This window comes from Dipodomys merriami, unplaced genomic scaffold (assembly GCF_024711535.1).
Source record: "Dipodomys merriami isolate MVZ:Mamm:240054 unplaced genomic scaffold, mDipMer1.0.p SCAF_36, whole genome shotgun sequence".
Classification (NCBI taxonomy): domain Eukaryota; kingdom Metazoa; phylum Chordata; class Mammalia; order Rodentia; family Heteromyidae; genus Dipodomys; species Dipodomys merriami.
This window is the reverse complement of record NW_027205159.1, coordinates 4,332,501-4,360,042: the sequence shown is the minus strand read 5'-3', so window position 1 is coordinate 4,360,042 and position 27,542 is coordinate 4,332,501. Positions and strand designations below refer to the sequence as shown.

The 27,542-nt window shown below is 39.4% G+C and overlaps 1 protein-coding gene across 1 annotated transcript in view; it reads right to left on the bottom strand.

Annotated features, from left to right (window-relative positions):
- Positions 1-10,181: 10,181 nt before the first annotated feature.
- Positions 10,182-27,542, bottom strand: part of Il18rap (interleukin 18 receptor accessory protein) — a 24,721-nt gene continuing 7,360 nt past the window's right edge. The window contains exons 4-10 of the mRNA XM_069988433.1: positions 22,501-22,651; positions 21,072-21,137; positions 19,398-19,521; positions 17,211-17,362; positions 16,356-16,493; positions 11,730-11,903; positions 10,182-10,875 (exon numbers count right to left, since the gene is read on the bottom strand). Of these exons, the coding sequence (XP_069844534.1) occupies positions 10,427-10,875; positions 11,730-11,903; positions 16,356-16,493; positions 17,211-17,362; positions 19,398-19,521; positions 21,072-21,137; positions 22,501-22,651 (1,254 nt within the window). The 3' untranslated portion in view covers positions 10,182-10,426. The remainder of the gene's footprint in view (positions 10,876-11,729; positions 11,904-16,355; positions 16,494-17,210; positions 17,363-19,397; positions 19,522-21,071; positions 21,138-22,500; positions 22,652-27,542) is intronic.

Below are 27,542 nucleotides of genomic sequence, written 5' to 3'. Positions count from 1 at the left end.
TTTTAATTAATCTAGCCAATGGGCCATCAATTTTGTTTATTTTTTCAAAGAACCAGCTTTTGTTTGGTTTATTTTGGTTATGGTTTTCTGATTTTCTAATTGGTTAATCTCTGCTTTTAATTTGGTTATCTGGCTTCGTCTAGTAGCTTTAGGTCCCATTTTTTCTTGTTTTTCTAGCTGTTTTAATTGCAACATGAGATTATTTACTTGGTCTGTCTCCATTCTCTTGATGTGGGCACTGAGGGCAATAAATTTGCCCCTCAGGACTGCTTTTGCTGTGTCCCACAAGTTTCTTTGTGAGGTGTTTTCATTTTCATTGAGTTGTAGGAAATGCTTTATTTCTTCTCTGATCTCTTCTGTTATCCAGGCATTGTTAAGGAGTGTGCTGTTCAATTTCCATGTATTAGAGAAATTTCTGCGGTATGCTTTGTTATTGAGAGCTAGCTTGATTCCACTGTGGTCAGATAGGATACAGGGGATTATGTCGATCCCTTTGTATTTGCTTAAGTTCCTTGCATGAACTATGATATGGTCTATTTTGGAGAAAGTTCTGTGAGCTGCTGAGAAGATTGTGTACTGTGTTGTTTTAGGGTGAAATACTCGGTAGATGTCAGTTAATTCCGCTTGAAGTATGGCCTCTCTTAATTCGGTAGCTTCTTTGCCAATCCTCTGGTTGGTAGACCTGTCCTTTGGAGAGAGTGGTGTGTTAAAGTCTCCTAGTATTATCGTATTGGGATCTATTTTATTCTGTAAGTTTGAGAGCATTTGTTTGACATATCTGGGTGCACCAATATAAATCCATTCTTAATGTATGTTCTCAATGCTTGTAAACTTCACAACATGACTAGGGATTCCATCTCCTCAATAAGGAAAATCATTTTGAGCCTTCTTTACACCATCACCTGTGGGTGAAGTGCAGGAATTCTTCTCTCCCTTTTCTGTGTCTCCCTCCTTTATTGTGTTTGACTAAAATGAATCTTTGCTGGACTTCTACCTTGTGAGACATTCCTTTTCTGAGATACCTTGAAATGTATTTTCATTGTGTTTTTGAAACTCCTGCATTTTGTGTGAAAAAATGATGACAAGTAACAAGATGACAAACCAAATGTTTACCTAAATGTCCAAAGATCTAGCTAAGTAAGTGCCCTCCTGAGCTCAGACCAACTCTCAAAGATGAGCCTTAAGGATAATCATTCAAAGGGACCTTGGCCCATTTTATGTTGTACAATTTTTTCTCACTGGAAACAAGGGATCTAGGCATGGAAGTTCAGGTCAATTGATAATCTAGAGCTTTAGAATTTAATTGCAACCAAATACATCTTGATGTATTTGGATAATGGCAATGTCTTGGGAGCATCCATTCGAGGATAAGATAAGATCCAAAACATAATGATAAGTTAACACAAATCCCTGAAAATAGACTCACTCACAAAGGCACCAGGAGATGTCTCCAGCATACTGGAGACGTGTCTACGTGTACTTAGATATATAAAGGGAAATTTCGAAGGCGAAAGGAAAAAAGAAAATGTGTACCTGCAAAGCAGAAGATTTAAAAGAATTGTCTGGTACTTGAGATAGGCAGCAAAGTATTCAATTATCTGAAGTCTTCATCTAAGCAATTGTATCGGCGGTAGAAACCTGCCTTTCTCTGACTTCTGTTTGTACCAGGCCCAATCATTGTGGTCATAAATTTCTTGGAACTGTTCACACATGGGACCTAGTAGGGGAGGAAAGACCTGACTTTTCCTTTCTGGGGAATCCTGTATACTTTAGTTCACCATATCCCACACTCATTGAGTGTGACCCATAATGTGAGGGAAACTTCCCATTGCCTGTAGACTCCACAGTGAAGAGTGAAGGCAGAACTGGAGAAGTATTTCCTGTTTACTCAGTCTCCCAGAATCATCATTTATAGATGTCTCTCTGTCTGTCTGTCTGTCTGTGTGCATGTATGTATGTATATATGTATGTGGTGCAGTATTGGGGCTTGAACTCTGAGCCTCATACTCTCATGCTTGTTTTTTCCTTTGTTTGTGTGTTTGTTTAAATTCAGTGGTGGTGCTTCACCACGTGAGCCACACCTCCATTTCTGGCTTGTTGTTGATTAATTGGAGATGAAAGTGTCCTAGATTTGTCTGCCCAAGCTGGCTTCAAATCTTGATCCTCAGACCTCAACCCCCTGAATAGTTAGGATCATAGAGGTAAGCCAACTGAACCTAGCCTGACTCTTGTGTTAGAGAAATACCAAAAGAAGCAAGAGCAGCCCTTATACTGAATGCTGTTTGCACATGATAGATTAGAAAGACTCTGCCTTCCCAGAACAGCCTTCATCAAAACAGTCAGCACACCTTTTCTAAGGTATTTGTGTGGAACTTTGGGTCAGAAGTACCTGTCAAATGATCCCTGAGCCCATGTTCATTTGTCAAGGCTGAAATTTCTATTCTTTTTTAGGAAGAAGAAAGGAAAAGAGTAGTGATAGAGAGCTGGTTGATGGTCTCCAGGAAAATGACTTGTTTTCCAAGCCCACAGCTAGCAATTATGCTCAGTGGCCTTGGATCGAGCTTTGTATAACAAGTTCCTAAATTGAAAGCCTGCATCTCAAGCTGGAGAGAAGTCAACAGCTTTGACCTTGCTTTCAGGACAGAAAAATCCAATCTCCACTGCTCAGAGAGAAACAGATGGCCTAGTGAGGGCTGTAAGCAACCCCGGGAGACCTCCTAATAGACGATGAGAGGAAAGGGTCCATGGTGGGTAGGATGGGCTTGGATGTGACCTTGGAAATGAATCACATCACATCAAAGCTCCAGCCTTCCCTTAAGGAAAGAATGTTTTTCAAGAAGGAGAAGCTTGGAGGTAGATGACCTCAGATACATCTTAAACTTCTTTTTCTTTTTGATTTATTTAGAATTTTATTTATATATTTTTATTGTGAAAATACCATACAGAGGGGTTACAATTACATGAGCAAGGTAATGAGTACATTTCCTATCAAGCACTGTTGCCTCCTCTGTTTCCCCTTACCATCCCTATCTTAAACTTCTTAAGACCGCAATGACATTCTCTCTCACAATGACGATGACAGTGATGATGTCTGTCTTTAAGATAGTATGACATCTAAGTGGCATGACATATAAGGGAAATGCTTGATATGTAGTATGTACTAGATGAGTGTCACATTCATTCATCTTACTTCAGAGATTATAAACTCAGTATTGGTAGATGTTTTATATCCCTGGTATATCACCTTAATGCACAGTGTACCCTAAATGGATGAGATGGTAAACTAATATAGCCAGCTATTTGAAAATCAAATATATCGACCATCTCACTCTACCTACTACATTATCACTAGTTGCCACTGTTCAGAAAATGAGTCACAATGCCAGTTGAGTAACTGTGCTGGCATGTGCAACTTCCTTATTCTTTCCCCTATTTCCAGGAACTGCCCTCTTCTCCGCTTCCTCTTACCCCTTCCACCAACATAATTCTATGTACAAGGGATGTCTAGCAAGCCTGTTCTTCTCCTATTTCTAAAATTATTCCCATTCTTCTTCATTTCTTATTTCTTTAAGGTGATGATGACACTGGATTTCAAGAAACACTGATTCTGAACTGAAGTGAGAAACATTGTATGCTGTATTGGATATCCAGGCACTTTAAACAAATAGGATATTCACTACAAGTAGATTAGTTCATTTTGTGATGCTGTAAAGAAATATCATCCATTAGTAAATTTTCAGTGAGCAGAAATGAATGGGCTCACAGTTCTACAGACTAGGAAGACCAAGAAAAAGATGCTAGAAGCATTATCTGGTGAGGGACTTCTTTTTTACATCATTATTATCTTTAGTTGTACAAAGGAGTAACCATTTAACAAAGTAGTTTATTAATGCAATGCATCTTGATTAATATCACCCCTTTCAACATTATCACCCATCCCTCCCAACCCACCCCATCCCTTACTTTGATTAATTTTGTAGGCTATGCATTGAATTCTTGGCTTCATTCTCCCAGCTTCTCCTCTACATTCATCTACTCCATCTGCCCCATCCCATCCCTCAAAAGTACTCATTTCCTGGTGCTGTGATGGCTTTGATGTTGCCTCTCTAAGGAAGGACACTATTTGAGTTCTCCCTTGAATCTGCCACATTTCAGTTCATATGTTTGGATATACTTGCCTACCACCCAATGTACTTACTTATAGGTTTATAGGCCAATTTTTGTCTCCATATGTAAGGGAAAACATGCGACATTTACAACCTTTGTCTCCCCGGACCTGATTACTTAATGTAATAAAATTTTCTATGTCTCTCTTTATTTCTTTACAAGTAGTACAATGTCATTCTTTGTAATGGATGAATGAAATTCTTTTTTTATACATATCACATTTTCATGATCCATTTGTTCATTGAAGGCATCTGGGCTGATTCCTTGTCTTGGCTATAGTTGATAGTGCTGCAATGAACATGGTTGTGCTGGTGTTTTTGTTTTTTTTAACTCTATCCTGGCTTATAATCTTTTGAATAAATATCTAGGAGTGAATTTGCTGCAAATAAACGTACAGAGCCTATAGCCATCTAATATTTGATTAGGGAGCCGAAAACGTAAGTTGGACTGGGAAAACTGAATATATATGTGCAGAAAACTGAAACTAGAGTCTTATATAACACTTCGCATTACTATCTATTCAAAATGGCTCCAAGACTTCAATGTAAGACCTGAAACTGTGAAACCCTTTCAAAAATGAGTAGGATAAAACTTAGAACTCCTTGACACAGCTAGAAACTTTCTGAGTAATGATAAAGAAGCACAGCAAATCAAAGAAAGACTTAATAAATGGGATTGTGGCAAAAGACATACCAGATAGGTAAAAATGACAACCTACAGAATGGAAGATTTTGCCAGCTGTACTTCTGACAGTGACCTAATATCCAAAATATATAGAGAGCTTAAAAATGTAAAACCTTGAAGAAACAACAACCCAATAACAAATGGGCTGATGAGCTCAAGAGAGATTTTTCAGAAGAACAAAAATGACCAATAGACATGTGAAGAAATACTAAACATCTCTGGCCATTAAGGAAATGTAATCAAAACAACACTGAGATTCCACCTCACCTCAGTTAGAATGGCCATTATCAAGAAAACAAGCAATAACAGATACTCGTGAAAATGTATCCAAAAGGGAATCCTCTATGCTGTTGGTAGGAATGTAAATTTATCCAAACACTCTGTAAAACAGTATGGAGGTTTCTCAAAAAACTCAACATAGAACTACTCAACAGTAAGGGCCTTCATGCTGCAACATAGCATAATGGAAAGTTTTAAGGAGGAAGAATAGAAGGATAATGAGAGATGAGAAATAAGAAGGGAAAATGAACTCTCACCTCAAAGGAGGTAAAGATCCCAGATTCTTGTCACCCAGAGCAAAGACTTGAATATAAGCACACAAAAAGTGGTAAAGCAAGGAATTTAATACAGAGAGAAAAGGTATACCAATAGGAGAAACAGCAGGCTCAAAGTAAGTAACTTACAAGAGAGCATAAAACATCAGCTTTCCAGAGCTAGGGGAGTTTGGGAGGAGTTCAGAAGAATGATAATGGGTTGATCTTGGGAAAATGAAGGATTATAAATTGGCAGATTTTCATCAAGGATCTCCACACATAGTTATAAGTATATGCATGAGATGCAACCCATATGCATGAAGCTTAAGGAAGGGTTTGTCCCCCAAAGGTCAGGCTAAGGACACATATGTTTCCATTGTACAGGTTCCTTAATTCAGTTAGAACTGGTCCTGAGTATTTCTATGTCTAGGGAGAAGTTCTAACCACAAACTGACCACTAATTACTCACAAGGACCAGAGGCTGTGGGAGGTACCAGAGAGGAGAGGCATGACAGGGGGAGGGGCCTGGTGTCAGCATTCTTTCCTATAGCTAACCACTCCACCATGATTGTCCCAGTCCATTCATAAGAGCTGAACCTTCATGACCTAAACATCTGTGAACAGTTCCTCCTCCCAGGACTGTCACAATGGTTTGTAAGGGATAAACAAAACATAGCATGGGTCAGAAGAGATTTCAAGTATCCTCTTCTAGTTGCATTTCAAGGACAAAGATGAGTGTAGAGAAAAGCAACATTCTTTTCCTCAATTTACTCTCAGTAAACAATTTATTTGTCAGAAGACCTGACAAAGTTATCGATGACTCAGTCCAGGTAAATCATTCCCTCCCTCAAGTCTTCTGCCTACTTCACATCATCTCTAACACTATGTACTAAGGTATTCACTCGGGTTGCTATATAACCAACTATCATGATCCATGTGGCTTGGGAGAGAATATTAACAGGGATGATGTTGATTAAGATGCAATGTATTAACTGCTTTGTTGAATGGCAAATCCTTTGTACAACTACTTAAAGATAGTTTTAAAAGCCACAGAACGTTTTTGTTTCATGTTTTTGCAGTTCTGGAAGCCACAAGTCTAAAAATCAAGGTGCCAGGCAATTAGGTGTCTAAGGAGGGCTCTCTTCCTGGCTTGTGAGTGGCTGCTTTCTTACTGTGTCCCCACTTGACCGTGTGCGTGTGCGTGTGTGTGTGTGTGTGTGTGTGTGTGTGTGTGTGTGTGTGTGTCAAAGGTAGAGAATCCATTTTGTTAGTCTTCTTCATAAAGGCACTAACTCTATAGTTAAAGACCTTATGTCTAAATAGATAGTCACATTGAAGATCAGAGATTTATCATATGAATTCAGAGGTGACACAGTTCATTCCACCCCAGAAACCATGCCGGAGCTTTGCCCCTGTCTCGCTCCTGACGTCCTGTGATGAAGCTTGAGGTACACAGAACCTGATTGTCATCTTTACTATCTCACTGGAAGTACCGGTATTTTCACTGGCATGGTATTAAAACAATATCCCTGATGCAGCAGGCTCCTTTTATGTGTAACTCATAACTCCTGAAGTCTGTGGCTTTGTTATAACAGAATTTTGTGTTGCTTAATGATGTGTGACATTCGTGACTCACATCTTTTAATATTTGAAGGACATTTTGTGATCAGTGGACACATTTTCCTAAGGTTCATCTGTATTAAGTCACTGGTGACCTAATCCCAGAATGCCCTGCCTTACAGCTAAAGACACTGCTTTACAGTTATCTGTCCTGGGCATCATTGACAGAATCCATCACACTCACCTGGACCAATCTGCTAAGGGAGGCTCAGAAGAACCAAGCTAGTTCCCCTACTTCTACGCTGAATTTTTCACAATGGTTTGAGAAAAGGGCCTATTGTAACAATGCGCAACTCCTCAACATGGGCTGGAAGTGCTACCCTTTCCTTAGGTGACTTGCTGCCTTTGTCCCAAAGTTCCACAGACAAAAAGACAATCCTTCCTTCCACTCAAAGGTGATCCCCTCAACTGGTCCCTGACAGACAGATAAGAACGGGCTCCTAAGCAACCCTGATAAAAGATGTTCAGCAGACATTGGGCAAGAAAAGCCTGGGTAACTAAGGCATTGTGTGATAGAACACTTTAAGCCTGAATTAGAAGAAGCAGGTTCTCAGGTATAAAAGAAGTAATATAGATGGTAAATATCAATATTAAAATATTGATGTGAAAATATAGCCAGATACCAGTGGCTCATATTCAAAGTCCTCACTAGTCAGGATGCTGAGATCTTAGGTTTGTAGTTCAAAGCCAGCCTAGGCAGGAAAAGTCCAAGAGACTCTTATTTCCAATTAACCATCAAAAAGCCAGAAGTAGAGATTTGACTTACATGGAAGAGCTTGATCCTTGAGTAATAAAGCTAAGGGACAGCACCAGGCCATGAATTCTAGCATCTAGTAGTGTATGTGTGTGTGTGTGTGTGTGTGTGTGTGTGTGTGTGTGTGTGTGTGTGTGTGTGTGTGTGTGTGTGTGTGTGTATACAGCCTGAGATAGTACAGGGTCACTGAGGAATGATTACCACTGTTGTTGGAGATAGGATACCATTATACAAATTAGGGCACTTTTTAGAGTTAAAGGAAGTACTATAATAATTATACTTGGACAATAAGTGGTTAAAACATAAGCTAACTTGTTTGAAAGTACAGTGGGAAAATGCTATTCTTTTCTATTGTATTGTACCTCATTTAATTGTTCAATTATACCTATGTGTAAATTGGTAGTACTCTTTGTTTTGGCTAATTTTCATGTAGAAAATGTAAATAGCCTTTTGTTTAAAGGTTGGTTTATCATTTTTAATGTACCTATGAAGTAGAACAGAATATATTCTGTAAACCCTAGAGTTACTTTTTTTTTCTTTTTGTGTGTTTGTGTGGATATCTGAGCTCTTTCTCTACCAGGACAGAACTTTAGACATCATGGAAGCTCAGTTCCAAAAGTCATCCATATGGGTGCACTGGCCCTAAGAGCTTCTGAATTTGACATTTCAGAGAGATCCTAGCAGGAAAACCAGGGACGCTGACCATTGCCAAACACCATAGTCTACTGACAGTCTGGGCTCCCCCTGCCCGACACCCTGCAATGAGCCTTCCCACAAGAAACTTCCTCCAGGCATAATTTATACCCTTCAGCTCCTCTTTAACTTTATCACTGAAATTTCCAACAAGGATGTTGTTTGGTACCAAAGCCACAGTGGTTTCTGTGATGTGGGAGCCCCTGTGAGGACAAATCCAAAGAGCAACTCACATGGATGCCAAGAAGCCAGATGACAATGACCTAGACAATCCGCATTCGCATCACATTCAGACCAGTGGATGTGACACAGTACTTGTGAATTCCTGTGCAAGCTGACTTCCTTTGTGACCCAAAGGATGAGTGATCTGATTCTACCTGGACACCCAGCATGTGAACCATAGTGATTCATCCACATAGAACCAGAGTGGTATTGTATTTTGATGTTCACAAACAATTAGAAAAATCAAACTAGCCTTGTTAATGAGGAACAATGAGAGATCCTTTCAAAATCACATCACTTGTTACTTAGGAGAACTTAAACTGACACCCTGAGATCGGGATGTGTATAGGGAAGTGGATCAGCCCCAGTGGGAAAGTGGTACCAACTAAAGCTCTATCCCAAACCTACCTTTGAACTAAGGTACACACTTCTCTGACTTCCTTCCTTCCTTTTTTTCCCTTCTCCTTTATTTTTGTGTTACTGGGTATTGAAATCAGTGTTTTAAGCTTACTAGGCAAACATTTGACCCCTCCCCCCACCCCAGTCCTTTGAGCTTGTGTTTCAAATAAAAGTCCTGCATGCTTTTACTAAGCTGCCCTTGGACCAGGATCCTCTTAACCCCGGAATTAGATATTGCTGAGATTACAGTTACGCACCACCAGACTCTTAGCTTGACCTTTACCTTTTGTCTCTGCCTTTCTAGTTTGTGCATAACTGCTAGCTAGTCCATTCCTTGCATCCTCATTAGTATAACAACTTTTCTCTGATTGGCCCCTACTTCCAGCGGCCCAAACTACTCTCTTCACAGCTTTCTCTTTCAACAAGACCAGGAGGAGCTAAAATTAGGTATTCTCTGCTTCCTAAGCCTATCTACATCCTGCTGGAGACTGCATGAACCCAAACCCAATGGAAAGAGCGCCTTCCTTTGTGGTCAGTCTCAGACTTATGATTTTCTTTGAACTGATATTGTGTTTAAAAAGAATCCACATTCTGCGGAGATTATTCTCTGAGTTTTGCATTGGGCTCATTTCTGGGGCTAGGGTTATATGGGGTTGACTCCCTTTTGAAATGGTACACCTGGAATATGGCTCCAGGTTGGCTCTGTGATCACCAGGGCAAACAACTGCAGAGCACTTTGTTGCTAAGCTAAGAAGTGTGCAAGGTTAATAGTTCTAAACATATTTTTTTCTACCATGTTTCTAACTTACAATGGGCTTCTCATGATGACACCTTGCACAAAATGAGGAGCAATTACAGGTCATGTGACCAGAAGGTCATTTCTTGCAATAACTCAGTAGGGTCTAACTACAGCCCTATCTATTCTAGGTCACATTAGTGTCCCCTTCTGTCCTCTACAGTTGATAGGTAGACCCGAAACAAAACAAGAATTATGCTCTTTACAGAAAAGTTTCAGGCAGAGTGTAAATCACATGTGTTAAAGAAAATAATATTTATTTGGTTGCAAATACATGCAAATGGAAATACACCGCATGCATTAGATGTCTGATAGTCTATAGCCTAAAAGCAGCAGTGGCTGTATCTGAGGATTCAACTCAGGGTACTTGGAAAATCTTGGGGTGTGTCAAGCTCCAAATGTATTTCAAATGAATCCATCTCTCTCTGTCCAGATCAGAAAATCAAAGGCTTAAGCCTCATCCTCAGTCTTGTTCAATTGCTTGTGGAGCTTGCTCAAGACTCCATTCGCTGTTATCCTGGTCCAAACAGGACCTTTGGCCTGCCAGAACCTCTCCCCTCAGGAGCTGGGGAGAAAGGGGATCCTGACTGGATCACCGTTTCCTGGGATGGGAGCTCCTCTCCTTGGTTCCTGGTTCACCCAGGCCTTTCCAGAGGAAACCCCCGTGAAAGAGTTCTGAGCTGGTTCTGCTTGACTCTTTCTCTTTTTCACAGGCATGTGGTAGTGCATTTGGGTCCAGAACCTGGAATTGGGACGAACTGATTTTAAGCCTCTCCAAGTGACTGTGGGTAAGACCCGGAGAGCTTTTTTGACAAGATAAGGTAGAGACTCTGGCTCTTGGAAAGAACAGAACTTAATTAAAATCAGTTTCAGGGTTTGATCATCCAAGGCAAGATTCACTGCTGCTTGTAGTTCAAAAGTTGTCGGTCCATTGATGTAGTTGGGGCTCAGGATAAATATCCCTCTTCTACTCTTCTTAATAATGCTCACGATGTCTTCTGTATACACTGGAATAAAGGAATGATTTGTGATGATATTGGCAAAGCTTTAGTTATAATCACCTTGACACTCCCAGATCTACCCAGGCATTCCCTGCAATGAACACTATTAGGTAAAGAAGAAAGGAGACATGGCTTTCCTATCACTGTTACTATGTCACCCCAGTCAATTGAGGACACATTCTAGAATCTAATGACCCTCAAATGTATGTGCCTGTCCTAAGTTGTCGTTTCCTCTAGGAGCAAAGCTCATTGGAAGTAGGTAGTCAAGGTTACTAGAGGTCATTGGATGTCCCAGACTCCTGTGGGAATGAGAGTGTCTGAGGAGGAGCAGATTTATGAGAGTTGGATGCCATGTAGTGGGGGAAACCTGGTTATCTTATGGGCACCTCCTAGCTTAAGCATCTGTTCGACGTAGTGCTAGGCAGAGTTACAAAAGCCATGAGGGCCACTGACTTCAGATGACACCTGTGAAGGAGCAGGAAAAGTCTCTTTGTTTTAGATGTCCTTCCTATGGCCCAATATTGAGGGGGAGGGTTGGATTTTTGTATTCTTCTGGAAAATATTGTTTGTAGTTGATGAGAGATTATGGCTTGAACATGGCTCTCTGCACTGATGTGTAAGATAATATAAGTCTTCCATGAAACCACCAACAAGACCAGAAAGCACTTGGAGAACTGGCCTTTTGGAACGATCTCTCTCTCTCTCTTTCTCTCTCTCTCTCTCTCTCTCTCTCTCTCTCTCTCTCTCTCTCTCTCTCTCTCTCTCTCTCTCTCTCTCTCTCTCTCTCTCTCTCTCTCTCTCTCTTCCTCCCTCCCTCCTCTTTTTGTCTGTCTGTCTCTCTGTTGGCATGCAGAACCTACCTCCACCTGGAGCCACATCTCGTTCAAGCAAACACAAAGTATATCCATATTTGTTTTCCAAAACTTCAGGAAACAGATTCAAAGCCAAGTGTTCCTCACTCAGATTAGAAGAGGCCTCATTCTCCAAAGAGTTCAATTTTGCATAGGACACAAAAGCATCAAATTCCTTCTTATCTGAAGAAAAGGAACAGTGAGAAGCTAACAACAACAACAACAACAACAAAAGCAAGCAGGTGCATTTCTTTACCTACACCATGGCACACCTACAGATGTTTGAAGCATATACTAAATGGGTTAGAAGTGAGATCTAGAATCCTTATAAAATGGATTTTTGAAAGGAAGAAGAGCAGGTGCGTCCACTCCCAAATCACACTGATGAGCAGCATCCATTGCCTGCTCCAAATTCAATTCTACTTTATGAAGTACTTCTGTGCCTCCACTGGAGTTGGATCAAACAGCCGGGGCCTCCTTTGATTCAATTGCATGTACTCAGGAGGGCCTCTGCATTTTCTTTGCAGCTGCTGTGTTTCTGTCTTGTTAGTTACAGATCAAAGAGGCATCAGCTCCATCAGAGCATGATAATCTCCAGTGAGCAAGGTACTGCTAAGCCTCAGCACAGAGCACCTTAGAGATGCAACAGTAAATATACAGTGAATCTAGTAACTCGTAGGTCAATAATGGACTGTATATGTGACAGTGGTTCCATGAGTTTAAAATAGCAATGGAAAATTCCCTCATCACTCAGTACTGCTGAGGTAATCAAAATGCCATAGTGCTATACACTCTCCATGTGTTTGTGGTCATACTGGTGAAAATACATTCATAAGTTAGCAATGGGTTATCAAATACACATCATATAACACATGACATAGAATATAGCATGTTATTATAATATATAGTATAGTATATAGTATGTAATATAATTTTATATTACTGTATATAACATATGTTATATATTGTACATATAGATTATAGATATAGATATACACACCAGATAGCCTATTCCCTAGGTGTGCAGTGACCTATGTGATCATGTAAACACACCTTATTATATTTACACAAAGACAAAACTGCCTAAGGATTCATTTCTCAGAATATACCTCTGTCCTTAACTGATGCATGACTCTACTTTTATTTTAATCACCATATTTAAGATTAGCACGTACTGGGTGTGGTGATACACACCTATAATCCCAGTTTCTCTGTAGGTGAAGGGAGGTGGATCCCAGTCCAAGGCCTACTCAGGCCAAATATGGAACCCTATTTGGAAAACGAACTAAATAAAAGAACTGGAGGAGGAGGCAACAATACTTGATAAGAAATATACTCATTACCTTGCTCATGTAACTGTAATCCCTCTGTATAGTATTTTCACAATAAAAACATAAATAAAAATAAAGGAATTACCTAACATAAAAAAGAACTAGAGGCCTAGTTCAAATGATAAAGTATTTGCCTAGCAAGCCTGAGTTCCTTAGTGCCATCAAAAATAAAAATAAAGCGAAGTAGTGATAGTTCATGCCTGCAATCCTAGCTTCTCAGGAGGCTGAAATCTTAGGATCCTGGTTCAAAGCCACCAGGGTAAGAAAGTCTGTGAGTTTCTTATTTCCAATTAACCACCAGAAATCCAGAAGTGGACCTGTGGCTCAAACTGGTAGAGTACTAGCCTGGAGCAGAAAAATTCAGGGATAGTGCCAAGGCCCTGAGTTCAAGCCCCATGACAGACAAAAATAAAAATCTGAGGAAAATAGCTCCTATGAAGGCTGCTAAGGGTTATATGCTTGGTGTCTGCATCATATCTAGTCCCCTCACTTCCAGATGGAAAACTAAATGTATAGGATGTGATTTTAGAACTTTGTTTTTAAAGTTTCATAAGACTGTTGATTATATTATTACAAAGGCTCAGTAATCACTGGGGCATGCTAAAGAATTAACTAGGAATGGACATTTGGGATGAAAAACTTCCCATAGCATTATTGTAAATAGTTGGAAGCTGAGGCTGTTAGGCAGTACAATTCCAACATTTAATGCCCTCTTGTGAATTAATTTCAGGTGCTCAGCATTAGCTTTAATGATTTTGTTGGAAAATATCATTTGGCCAGCAGAGGGTGGTGTAGCACCGTGCTTGAAAGACATCTGAGCTGAAGACATCTGTCTTCAGACCCTGTTGGCATGTACAAGTAAGAGAAAAGACTCATTTAAATGTTTCTCTTTTGAGCCACTCTTCTTCAACACAGCTTTAGAATCCTAAGAAAAATGACATGCTAGTAAAAGAAATATGAAGCAGCTTACAAAAACAATGAAGACATGGCTTAGCTAACTTGCTCCATTGAGGAAAGCTGCTTTTAAAAATACCCTTGCTCAATAGCTATGTGGATATTCATATAAAATAATATTAGCCAAAATGAACTCCAAGAAAAGTAAACAAGAGGCTTATCTGTCATTGGAAGGTTAAGGGGTCACAGAAATGGAGGGACAAAGAGTGAACAAATGCAGCAGTGTTACTCACTAGTCACTTACACAACTTGTGGGTGGAGATGAGAGGGAAAAACTGGGAGAGAGGGAGGGAAGGGGTGACATTGTTCAAAAAGAAATGTACTCATTACCTGACTTATGTAACTGTAACCCCTCTGTACATCACAAACACTTTTACCTTGATTTCTAAAGTGTTATTAATTTTTAGCTTAAAGACAGATGTAACTGCTTTCTTTTGTTTGCTTTTTGAGAAGGTTTGTGTTTGTTTATTTGTTTGGTGCTGCCGACTGAATGCTGGGCCCTGGCACATTTCTTGCTCCCTCTTTGCCCAGCAACCTCATTGGATTCTCCACTTGGGAAAGTTACTGGGGTTTGGGCAGATCTCCCAGCCACTTAGGTGGTTTGTTCCTGAATTTCAGTAGAAAGGGAATCTGCTACCTCCAAACCAACAGAATCATTCCGTAAAACTGCAAATCTTCTAGCCCAAGAATTCCAAGACTAGGAAAAACAACACAAATGCGGCTCTTCTGTTCTAAGGAAGCAAGCATTAATGTACATTATGACTGTAATACTCTAATAACAGTAATAGGACTTGAATTTTGCTCAACGTACAATTTATTGTATGTACAATTATGCTCAACGTACCATTCTAAAGCCCCTAGATTACAGATGAGTCTAACTGAGGAAACAGTTAAAGAAAATCTCTTCTTTCATCTTGTTAAAAAGGAATTTTATTTGGTGGACCTATGGTGAGCCCCCTAGCATTTTATATTTCTTGTCTCTTTTTTTTCTTCTTTTACAACTCTGTGTGTGTATGTGTGTGTGTGTGTGTGTGTGTGTGAGAGAGAGAGAGAGAGAGAGAGAGAGAGAGAGAGAGAGAGAGAGAGAGAGAGAGTATATTGGGGCTTGAACTCAGAACCTTGTTCTCTAACTCGAATCTTTTTCTCTCAAAGCTGGTATTCTACCACTCGAACCACAGTTTTGCTGTGCTTTATTGTGGTTAATTAGAAATAAGAGTCTCATGGGCTTCTCTGGCAGAATCATCAGCTCTTGCCTTCTGAGGACTGAAGCTGTAAGCCACCAGTGCTGGGCTCTTTTACAACTTCTAATGGGTTTCATTATCTTATTTTCATATATTCATACAGTGTTCTTTGGCCACATTCACCCTCATTACCCTCTCCTTTTGCCTTCTCCACTCTTCCTGTTTTTCAGACCAGTCCCTCTCAGCTAATAAGATCTCTTAAGCCAGACGGCCTGGGCCCAAAGATACACTCTAATGGCTCCCGAGGTTCAATTGGAAGTGTGGCCTCATCTTTATCTCCTTTCCTCATCTGCTTTTTCCCCTGACAGTTACCAATATATCCTAAATGCACTCCCGTCTCCAGGAAATAGTATTTGATGATATATTCCTGGTTTTCCTATACATGAAGGTACTATTCTAAATGCTTGGTTTTACCTCAATGATATCTCATAGTGCCTTTGTCAATTGATGCTAGTACAAGTCCTACTTTGGAAGGGAGATAAGGATACAGAGAAGTCATTTGCTATATTGTCTTAGGCTGGTCTATCTAAGAGAATATTCTTGAGTCTCACAAATACCATGGTAGCATCCTCTGCACAGTGCCTGGTAACTGTAATGAGCAAAAGCTTGTTTTCCTAGGCTTTTTTGGTATATGGCCACCATACTTAAAGAACATACTCAGAGTACTGTCTTTATCATTCAGGGAATATCCACCTCTTTCTTCTTTTCTTTTCATCTTTACATAATTATACAAAATGGTTTTGAGTCAACAAATCCATTTATAAATATAATGCATCTTGATCAATGTTATCCCTTTTATTATTCCTTTCCATTTTCCCCAACCTCACCCATAGCCTCAATTTCATGGTCCATTGTCACATATGTACATTGACTATGACTGAATTTGCTGGCCCTTCCTCTATCCATTTGTCTCTCCCCGCCCCCTTGAATGTCCATTTCTTGGGCTTCTCCCTCACTGTCTATCCTAGGTGGCAGGAAGCCAGTAAGACGTCCTATGGCAGATCCAAGGAAACGAAGACAATGGGTAGTGATGGCATGTCTGTTGTTCTGGTCTTACTAAGTAAGTGATGAGGGAAACAACAGAGGATGGCATGTTGGGCTGATCTTACCCCCAAGAGTCTCATCCTTGTTCTGGTAGGTTCGGCATAGAAGCACTATTTCAATCCAGTAGATGTAGAGGAGAGCACTTGCCACCAGTAAGCCCACCAGAGTGATGATGGTGACAAGCAGGATGTACACGAACACCACTAGGGGGAGACACAGGAACTGTGAGCCAGCACTGAGGCAATACTGCTGGGCAAGATCACACTGATGCCTACACTGAGGGTCTGTCTGCTCAGTACCAGTTCTTACTCCATCATCATCATTTGCACTACAGTTATCGATTTACTGAGTGGACGAATGATTGCATCATATTAACTTCTCTGAGCATCTTGCTGAAAAAATTTTTGAAAGCTATTGCTTCCTGGAAATTTCAATGATTTGTGACATACACATAAACTTTGGAACACTAAACAAGATGACTCCCTTCTTCCTCCCTCCCCCACTCATCAACATATGAATTCATCGTGATCTCTGAAAGCCGGGGAAGGAAACAAGGTCTGAGTATTATGCCTGCTACCTAAGGTCCCTGGGTGTATCTATAGGATAAATGGATGAATTAAGTTGAGTGAACGAGCGAATGAACTATGTGAATAAGTAAGAGTGAGTGATTGAATAAATGAATGAATAAATGGATGAAGGAATGAGGGCATGATATTCCTAGAGGATTAGCTAAGACAACTCGCTCTAGAACATACATTTTACTACTTGTATGACTTTGGCCAAGGTTTTACTTGGACTGACTCTTTGTCCAATAGGTAGGAAATATTTACCTATTATTATTGTCCCTATTTTTTGGAAAGCCATTTCCCCTTTTGGAGGAAGGCAGCTACATGCATTTTGGGATAATCACTCAGGCTCACCTCCCTTCTTTTCCTTCAGTTGGATGGTCTTGGTTGTGTTGCCAATGGAGTTCTGGGCAAAGCAAACAAACTTTCTGCTCAGATGTTTCTTCTTGACTTCTTTCAAGCAGATAACACCTTCAATTTCTTCTTCCTTGGGAGCCAGTTGAATTCTAGGAAAGAAGAGGAAATTCCACATCTATTCAACAACACAAACAGATGCCTTGGTAATGTTTTTTAGCACTTACAAGCAGATAACCATTTGGCTTTGAGAAGAACTGTGAAATAAATAATATAACATGATAGAGAAGACATAAAAAATAGAATAGAAATATCATTCTTGGTTAAGTTGTTAACTCTGATAAGCATTTGCACTATGATTGAACTTAATTGTAGCTCTTGTGTGAGTTCCTTATGCAAGAATCCTCCCCCCCAGGAAGCACAGAAATGGTGGGACAAAGGGTAAACTAATTCAGCAGTGAAACTCACTAGACACTGTGTTGAAAATACACTATATAATTTATGGGAGGGGGATCAGGAGGGAAACCTGGGAGAAAATGAGGGAAGGGGCCACACTTGAAAAAGAAATGTAATTGTTTCCTGACTTATGTAACTGTAAACCCTCTGTTCATCACCTTTATAATAAAAATTAAAATTAACCAAAAGAAGTCCCCTTGCTCTGATCATATGAAATAACATGTATCAAAATGAACTTCAGGAGATGGAACAAAAGGTTTTTTTCCTTTGTTGTTTTCGTTTTATTTTCTTTTTGTATTGTTTGTTGGTTTAGCTGACTTTGGGAGGGTAAATGAGGGCACAGAACTGGGGGGGAAACAAAGGTAGCAGTGTACTCACCAGACACTATGTTGAAAATGAGCTATACAATTTGTGGGTGGGGATGGGAGGGAAAAACTAAGAGAAAGCAAGGGAAAGAGAACTATTGTTATTACCTGACTTATGTAACTGTAATCCTTCTGTACATCACCTTTATAATAACAATAAAAATTTAAACAATTCCCCTTGGCAACAGTTAATAACAATAACTGAAGAATAACATAAAAATAACCCATGCTAAGGACCTAGCATATGTCAGATGTTCTTCTAATCAAGGAGTATGGACTGTTTCATTTCCCTTATTCTTCACCAAACCCTACAAAGTAATCATCTGAGCATCCTAACTTGGCCATGACATGGCTGGTCCAGAAGGTGAATGAGCAACCCTGGATCACTTTGCTGGGAAATGGCTGAATCTATGTCATCCTAGAGCATGTCACACAGAATGAGATCCAAAACTTCAGAGAATTGCACTTGCTTTGGGGGACCCTGGATGGCCCTGAATATCTAATATCCCTTTCTATTTACCTAACTATCCACCTGTGAACTTTGCCCACTGATTTGAGTTTCATACTACAGAGAACAAGAAGCAGAGTCTTGTTTCTCCTAAGAGATAATGTCTGTTCAGTATTTAAAGACAGGTAACTTACTTGAAACTCAACTCCCAGCTTAAAATGCTTTGGCTCATCTCTGCCATTTCCAGTGGAATGTTTACACTGTTAATGATTCTGAAACGTTGGATCCCTGAATTCACAACACATTGAGCTCACAACACTTGTACTAGTGCAAGTGAGGGTGATGTGCCTGGTAGAAACACCTTTCCTATTTGCTGGATGTGCTCCTTACATTCCAGCAGCTTGTGTCAGTATGTCTGTTAGTAGGATAGCTCAATTCTTAAAGCAACCACATGACACTGAGCTTTAAATCCACTTTAGGGCTCTGGGTATATAACTCACTGCTAGAGCACATGCTGAGCATGCTCTTAAAAATAACTGGAGCACCAAAACAGTACAATAGTTTTGGGGAAAAAAAAAAACTTCAATGTAGCCTGAGATGATCTCATGACACATAAACATCAGAGTGTGTTTATATCAAGTTAAGATGTTGTGATATCACGAAGTGGTACAATCTTATGAGATTGGACTTAAATGTTACATATGACTGTTATCCTATGGTCTCATGCTCCCCACCCCAGATTTAAAATTAGCATATTGCATTTTCAAATTTTTATGTTCACCACTAGTTGGTGCTAGAGGTAACCCTACTAAATCCACTGTGTAGGTATATTTTAGCCATATGTAAAGGTGGGCTACAAAGAGAAAAATTCCATAGTTTTTGTTCCATTTTCTTGTTTGTTTGTTTGTTTTTGCTTACCTTTTCTCCTCACATAGTGAGATTTCCCACTCCTGGGTGGAATCCCTGCTGTACCACCTTATGATAGGTCGAAAGTCCCTTTGGAAGCCAAATCGTACTTTGCAGGACAGGATGAAAGGCTTTCCTAACATGAAAAAGTCAGAGAAAACAGGAAGTATGTAAGAACACTGTCTTGTGACAGGAGGAAGAGGTAAGCACAGGATTTATAATGATACAGCCATGTCCATAGGTGACACGGAGGTGCTAGACATGACCACATAGCTACAAGTACCATGTAGGTGCATGTGACCATATGTACTCATCCCTTATGGAGATGCTTATATCTTAAACATGTAATGGAATGTTTTTAGCATGAAGATAAACAGGATCATATAACTAAGGGTCCTGAGGGTCCTGCAAAGAAACTAGGAACTAGGGAAATCACCAGAGAGAGAAAGGGAGAGAGGGAAAGGGAGAGGGAGAGGGAAAGGGGGGAGGAGGGAGGGAGACAGAATTTCAAGGCTGTTTCCTAGCCAAAGTTAATGCAAAAATCTATCCTAAAAATAAACCACAAAAAGCAATAAGTTGCTCACACCTATAATCTCAGGTACATGAGAAATGGAGATAGGAAAATCATAGTCTATGCCAAGAAATAAAGTAAATGACCTTGTCTGGAAACCAACTAAAACATAGTAAGTCTGGGCACATGGTCCTAGTGGTAGATCAGTTGTCTAACAAGTGAGAGGTCCTATGTTCACATCCCGGTCTCTCAAAAAATATATAGAAAATATAGCAGTATTAACTAATACTTGTAAATACAAAGAACATTGTGGCATTGGTAAAGTATGTTGTTTAAAGAAGAAATTATTAGATGCTCAGCTGTTTCTCTGAAAACGCACTATACATGTGCAAGCATCCTTTGAAACTATCCACTTTTCAATACCCTCATAAGGAATGTCCAGATATGCTGTGCTTCAAACTCAGAATCCATCCCTAAAATTACACGGATGAGTATCTTTTCACCTTATTGTATTCCCAACATTATTTAAAGTTCACTAATATTGTATGTTACTTACCAATATGTTTGGGGTTAGTTTTTTTTTTCTCTCTCTCTCTCTCCCTTCTTTCTTCCTTTTTCCATTCTTGTGGTTTTCTACTTCTACCCTCAAGACATACCACTACTGCCACCTAGCGACTTATTCCACAGCAGTAACATTTCTTGACAATAATACATCTTTTCTAGTATGGAAGGCACCACCTATTTTATTGAACCAATCACCCATTAATGTCTCAAACCCAACAATTCTTACCTGATTGTGTGAACACATAAGTGTTGCTGAACTTGACAAAATGAAAGGAGACAATGAGGAACATAATTTCTCCTCTACCCCAAAGAGGACAGACACTATTTTAGAATATGCTGTTGCAGGGTTGGTAATATTCCACTTCTCTTAAGGACCACACCAAATAACATATTCATAGTCAATTTTACTTAAGTTGGTAAATTTATAGGCATAACAAATGGACTTAACTAATCTTAATAACCACTTGTTCCTGGGAAGAATCTAAACCTTATTGATGCACCAGCACCAACCCTCATTGGCCCATTCTTGTTCAGTGCAACTCTGTATAGAACAGGTACACCAGCTACTTGAGCAGAATGTCATTCAGGAGTGATGGTACAACCCAACTTACCAAGGTCTACTTCCAAGATGTTTTTGATGGGATTCACAATATCTGGTTTCTTCTTGGTGTCTTCAACTAAAAGACGAAAAAAAAACTCATTATTTGCACTGAAAAAAATCTGAAGGCTTGTTAGTTGAAGAGATGGAACCAAAAACATTGAGATCAAAGTATTGACCTAAGATTCCAAATCTTCAGGACTGGGACATTAGTTTGTGGCTTCTAGTGCCATACTAGTTTTTCCTTAACCCATATCTGCCTGTGTACATTGTCATCCATACAAATTTGCTCACCCAGTGTAGACTTGATCCCCATCTCTGTTTTCTACTACAAGATTTCATTCCGATGCCAACTGGCTGAGTAACCCAATAGAAGAGAAAACCCACCCATGAAATGACACACATCAATCAGGACTGAGCCCACCCTCGCCATTCCTAAACTCACAGTTTGGGTCAGAATAGTCCAGCCTTTAATTATTGTATCCTTCTCTTTCCTCTTATAAACTTCCAACTGTGCTTCCACAGTTAAACTTCTTCCTGAAGGTGTTCTATTTTATTTTCTTTTTTTAATCAAAGTCATCCACTCTTAGAACATTCTCACAGACATTCTTCTTCATTTACACCACACAGATCTTACATCTATAATTTTACAATACCTTTCTCTCTGTCTGTCTGTATCAGTACTTATCCTTGCCTAGCTAGTTTCTCTTAGCAAAAGAGAAACGATGGTGACATTGCCCAAGATACATTTTACTCATAAACTCCTTTGTTCAACAATAACAAGTTTTGTAAAATAAAAGTTAAAAAATAAAAAGAGAAAAGACTTCATTGTACATCCTGCCTCATACATTTTCCTTCCTTCTCAGACATATTCCTGAGTTTTTGTTTTTTGTCTGTTTGTTGTTGCTGTTCAGTACAACAACAATGATCTGGAGCTCAAACTCAGAACCTGTGTTTGCTAGGCATGTACTTTGCTGTTTAAGCCACACTGGCTCTCTCTTTTGCACATAGGGTCTCATACTTTTGCCTGGGGCTGGCATCAGACTATAATCATCCTACCACTCCATCCTCAGTATCTGAAATTTCAGGTGTGCACACAGACCACAATGCCAGGTCCAGTGAAAGAGTTTCAGGTGTTCATTTCCCCCGACCTCTCACTCCTATGGTGTCTGATTTCTTTCCTCACCACACCACTGAAACTTGTTTGCACAAAGTGGCCAGTGAAACCTTTAAAAATTAACAATAACAAAACTAAAGCAAAAATCCCAAACCAAACAAAAACCCTCCAAACTTCTTGGGAGGTAGGATTATTGATGTTTTCTACTTCAAGCGAACCATGGTCACTTTTTCTCCCTAAACGGACATATTGCTAAACTGAAAGGATATAATTGTAATTGATCAATTAGAGCTTAGATAAATATTGAGACAAAAATCTCACTTACCAATGGTTCTGACTTGAACAACAGCTCTAACTGTCCATGAACTTGCATTATCTGACTGAGTATAGTCACACACATACATGCCCTGGTGATAGACATATGTTTCCTTCACTTTGATCCAATTTTTCTTTTCTTCAGAGAGGAGTTTTCCATTCTAATGTAAGGAGTGAAAAGTAAATACTATTCTTTAACCAGAGAATTTTTTATAAATATTAATCAAACCTATGAAAAACTTCATACATGTGAACCAGGTAGGAGATGTTCTGTTTTAAATAATGAAATCCCACAGTTCTGAAGACATGGTGTTCAACACTGTTTGTGTAAGTTTTGTATGTTTCTCAGTAAGTGGCCCTGTGTGAATTAGGCATCTCCTTATCGGTAGCTTTTGAAAGTAACCTTTTGTTTCTTGACATCTAGTTTGTCTTGGACAAAATGAGGATCCCTTCTCTCAGCAAGCAGTCTAAGACTCTTCCCTCTTAGTAATAAGGCATTCTGTGGTACCATCCTCAGGGAACACTCAGAAAGTTCTGGCTTAGCTCACACCTGAGTCTATTCAGAGCCTTGAAGGATACATAGGAATCCACCAATGACAGACAAGCATCACTTTAGGAGCATTTCATGCAAAGCACAGTTGTGGAAAGCAAGGCCAAGGTGCGAGGCTTAATGAACTATGAAAATAGGTGTGTTTGTTCTTTGTCTCTGTCAAAAGTAGTGAAGCAGGATGGTCACTGTACTCATTGTAAAGCATGTGTGAATAAATGAAAGTATAAGTAACACGATTTTCAAGGTGAGTCACATGATCAGACAGTTTTAAAAAAAACGACTGATGGCTAAGAATGGAAATGCTTAGAAGTTTAAGCAGAGTGATACTGATACATGAACAGACCTGAGGAATGGAATATAACAGAAGACCCAGAAATGATCCCACAGATCTATGGCCATCTCATCTTTGATAGGGGAGCCAAAATCATCAGATGGGAGAAAGACAACCTCTTCAATAAATGGTGCTAGCAAAATTGGCTATTCACGTATAGAAAACTGAAGTTAGATCCTTATATTTCACCCTGCACCAGAATCAACTACAAATGGATCAAAGACCTCGAGGTAAGAGCAGACACCCTAAAAATATTACAGGTAGGGATAGGGGATACACTAGGACTTCTTGGCACATATCAAAACTTCCTAAATAAAAATCCAGAAACACAGCAAATCACAGAAAGTCAGTATACAGGGGATCACATTAAACTGCAGAGCTTCTGTATGGCAAAGAACATAGATAGCAAGATAAATAGAAAGCCCACAGATTGGGAGATCTTCACTAACTATACAACAGACAAAGGCCTCAATCAAAAATATACCTAGAAGTCAAAAAATTAAGCCCCCAGTAAAAAAAAAATCTACAAAGAAACAAACACCTCATTAATAAGTGGGCTTAAAAACTTAAAAAGAGACTTCTCTGGGGAGGAAATAAGAATAGTTAATTGATACATGAAGAATTCCAGTAAAAAGAAAAGGGGGAATCCACAAACCAATAAAATGAAAAGATGCTGATTGCAATTTTTTTTCCTTGTATTTTCACATGCAATTTTCCACAGGATTTTCTGACTTGGTTTTACACATTTTAATCGCACCTATTTTATAAATGAGAAAACAGAGGTTCTGGAGATGAAACAAATGAGAGTCTACTAATGAGAGAAATCTGAAGTAGCCAAAAAGTGTCTGATTCTTATATGTCATGTGCTTAGTGGGGAATTTCACTTCTATGTTGCCCCTGACTGAGAGACTGGGGACTTCACTATCAGTGTCTGCTATAGTTCCTGTAACCCAAAGAAGAGTTTCTAGTAGGTTGGCAGGAGGGCCAGATAGGTCAAAGATGAGAAATGGGGACAGACAAGGTTCACAAACACCTAAAAAAATGAGAATGGGAGCACTCATAAATTAAACTTTAGAAAACAGTGGTAACATACAAAGGACAGAATTTAGAGTGGATTTGTGCAAAAATACCAAGAGAAAATAACAGAGAGAAGGTACAGAGCTGCCGCCAAGATCTCCCTAGTGGCTACCTCAGGTAGACCCACTAGGGAGAAGGGGTAATGACAAAATGCACTTGGTTTTTGTTTTCTAACCATGAAAATATGGCTTAAGGTGTATCATTAAGACTTTACGAGACAGAATTGAAAGGGAATATTGAAGGAAAGGAATTGAAAAATTAACTTTATAGCCAGGATGGGAAAATTCTCAAATAATATAATCACAGTAGGACAGCCAGAGACTGAGCCAGCCATGTGGATGTGAAATGACCATGGGACAAAATAGGAAAGGAGAAACATCCTTTGTGTGAACCTGGGTCAAATGTGATGATGGGCCAGAATTGTACTGTGTGTGAACAGTGTCAGTCATAGCAAGAGGCAAGAAAAGAAGACCAACAAAACCCTGGAGAACCTAGAAAAGGATTAAAAATGAGCCAAGGGTGGTTACTGTTTTGTCTAATAAGAGCAGTTCTTACAGTCCTATTCTATTCCTCACCAAGCTTTACTGCCAGGCAGTACAGCACTAGGAGCTTCAGGCATATTATACTGTTCTCTAGGAATGGTTCTACCTGGAATCTAGCCAAAGGAGGTTTTCTGCTTGTACTTGTACCACCTACCCTGATGGAACTCCCAGGATTTGCAACGTTCCCATTGTGATCTTCAAGTCTTCATTTCCACTTTAACATTCTCTATCATAGACTCATTGTGTTCAAATCGGTATACCTCCCTTCTCTGCCACTTCTGATTGGTACCCATCTCTTTCTACAACTTGACAAATACTGTGAACTATTTTGAGCCATAAATACCCCAAATATCATAGCCATTTCCTTCCCTGCCTCAGTTGAAATGTTTATTCTTTTATTTTCTTCCATGAATGTATCATTGGCATCAGTCACCTTCATTCTGTTCCCACTGCTAGGCCTGTGGATCAAAACGCACTTGTATACCTCAAACACAGCAACAAGATCCCAATGACCATATTGTACAAGCCATCCACAGTCCTTATTGCCAGTCGAGTCTTAATTACACCACTTAAGAACTCTTCATTCCTACAAGAATGAGCTGCTCATCACTCACTGAATATACCTTTTGGTTTTTCTGCTTCTGAAATTTAATTTGTTCGTTCTTGATAAATATAGCTCTTGCTCCAATCATCTGACATTCTACTTTCCTATAAATTATGTAGTAGTGTTTACCTCTTAATAGAAAATGATTAATTATGAAAAGTTTTTGGTAAGGGACCAGACTTCAATCCCAAGGGAAAAATCATGAGTAAGTTATGAAACAGATGGTTTATGAATACTTGGGAAAGAAAGTGGCAGATAATATCAGTTGGCTTGAATTCTCTAACAATCATCTCTGTCATTTCATTTATCTCCATAATTGAACTATGAGATCAGAGGAGCATCATGGACCTTCACTGTACACGTAATTGAGAACATATTTTCATGATCTCCCTGTTAAATAAAGATACTTGTCAGCTGAATGATTGATAGGCTATCTGGATGCCTTCTTTACTAAATCTAGCAATACTGTCTGTAGTGGATTAAGGTCCATATGTATGTAGAAGAATCACACTGAGGTCATCAGCTGAGAACTGTATCATCCATCAGTGCTCAGGGTGATATACAGATGGGTTACAGTTACATAAGTAAGGTAATGAGTAAATTTCTTGTCTAAAAGTATTAGCCCCTCCCTTGTTTGCTCCTACATTCATTCCCTAGTAACCTGAGAGGCTGAGATTGGAAGATCATGGTTCACAGTCAGCCAAAGAAAAATTACACAAAACCTCTTCTCAACCCACAGGTTCTCATTATAGTATCTGTATGTCATCATGAAGTTGAAACTGAGAGGATCCAGATTCTAGCCCATAAAAAAGCCCATAAAACTCCAACTCAATAAAAGAAGTTAGATACAGTGGTGTATGGATACCTGTTATCCCAGCTATGATGAGAAGAATAAAATAGGTAGATATGTGCCTTGACAGGAAGTAACCCTATCTCAAAAGTAATGCATGCACCAAAGGACTAGAAGCATGACCCAGACATAGCCTGAGGCCCTGAGTTCACAACTCACTACTCCCCCCAACAAAAATGTGTATGCATCAAAATTCGAATTCCAATGTCACAGGGATAGGAGAAGACATGTAAAAGAATGAAATTGGATCAGTCTCTCACACCATATATAAATAAGAAGCTCAAAACAGATTAAATATAAGAGCTACTGTTATCAAGCTGCTAAAAGAAAACAGAGGAAAAGCTCCTCCTTTTCTCCGTTTCTCTGGGAAGCCTTTATTTAGGTTAAGCCTCAAAGTATAGGTGGCCAAAGCAAAAAATAGACAAATGGGTTTGCACCCAACTAAAATGTGTCTGCACAGAAAAGGAAACAACTGGCAATCAGAATAGGCAACCACAGAATGGGAGAAGAAAATATTTGTGAATAAGGGAAACCATGGGACCTATGTTTCTTTGGGCCTGGCTTATTTCACTTAATATTTTTTTCCAAGTCTTTCCATTTCCTAACAAATGGGGCAATGTCATTCTTTCTGATGGACGCATAGAATTCCATTGTGTGTGTGTATATATATATATATATATATATATATATATATATATATATATATATATATATATATATATATATATATATATACATTTTCTTGATCCATTCATCCACTGAGGGACGTCTGGGTTGGTTCCATATCTTAACTATGGTAAATAATGCTGCAATAAGCATAGTTGTTCTGGTAGCTTTAGTATGGTCTTGTTTGTGATCATTCAGGTAAATGCCCAAAAGTGGGATTGCTGGGTCATAGGGGAACTCTATGGGGAGTCTTTTGAGGAATCTCCATACTACTTTCCAAAGTGGCTGAACAAGTTTACACTCCCACCAACAATGCAGTAGGCTTCCCTTCTGTCCACATCCCCTCCAGCATGTGTTGTTATTAGAGTTCTTGATTACAGCCACTCTAACTGGGAGGGAAGTGGTATCTCAGTGTTGTTTTGATTTGCATTT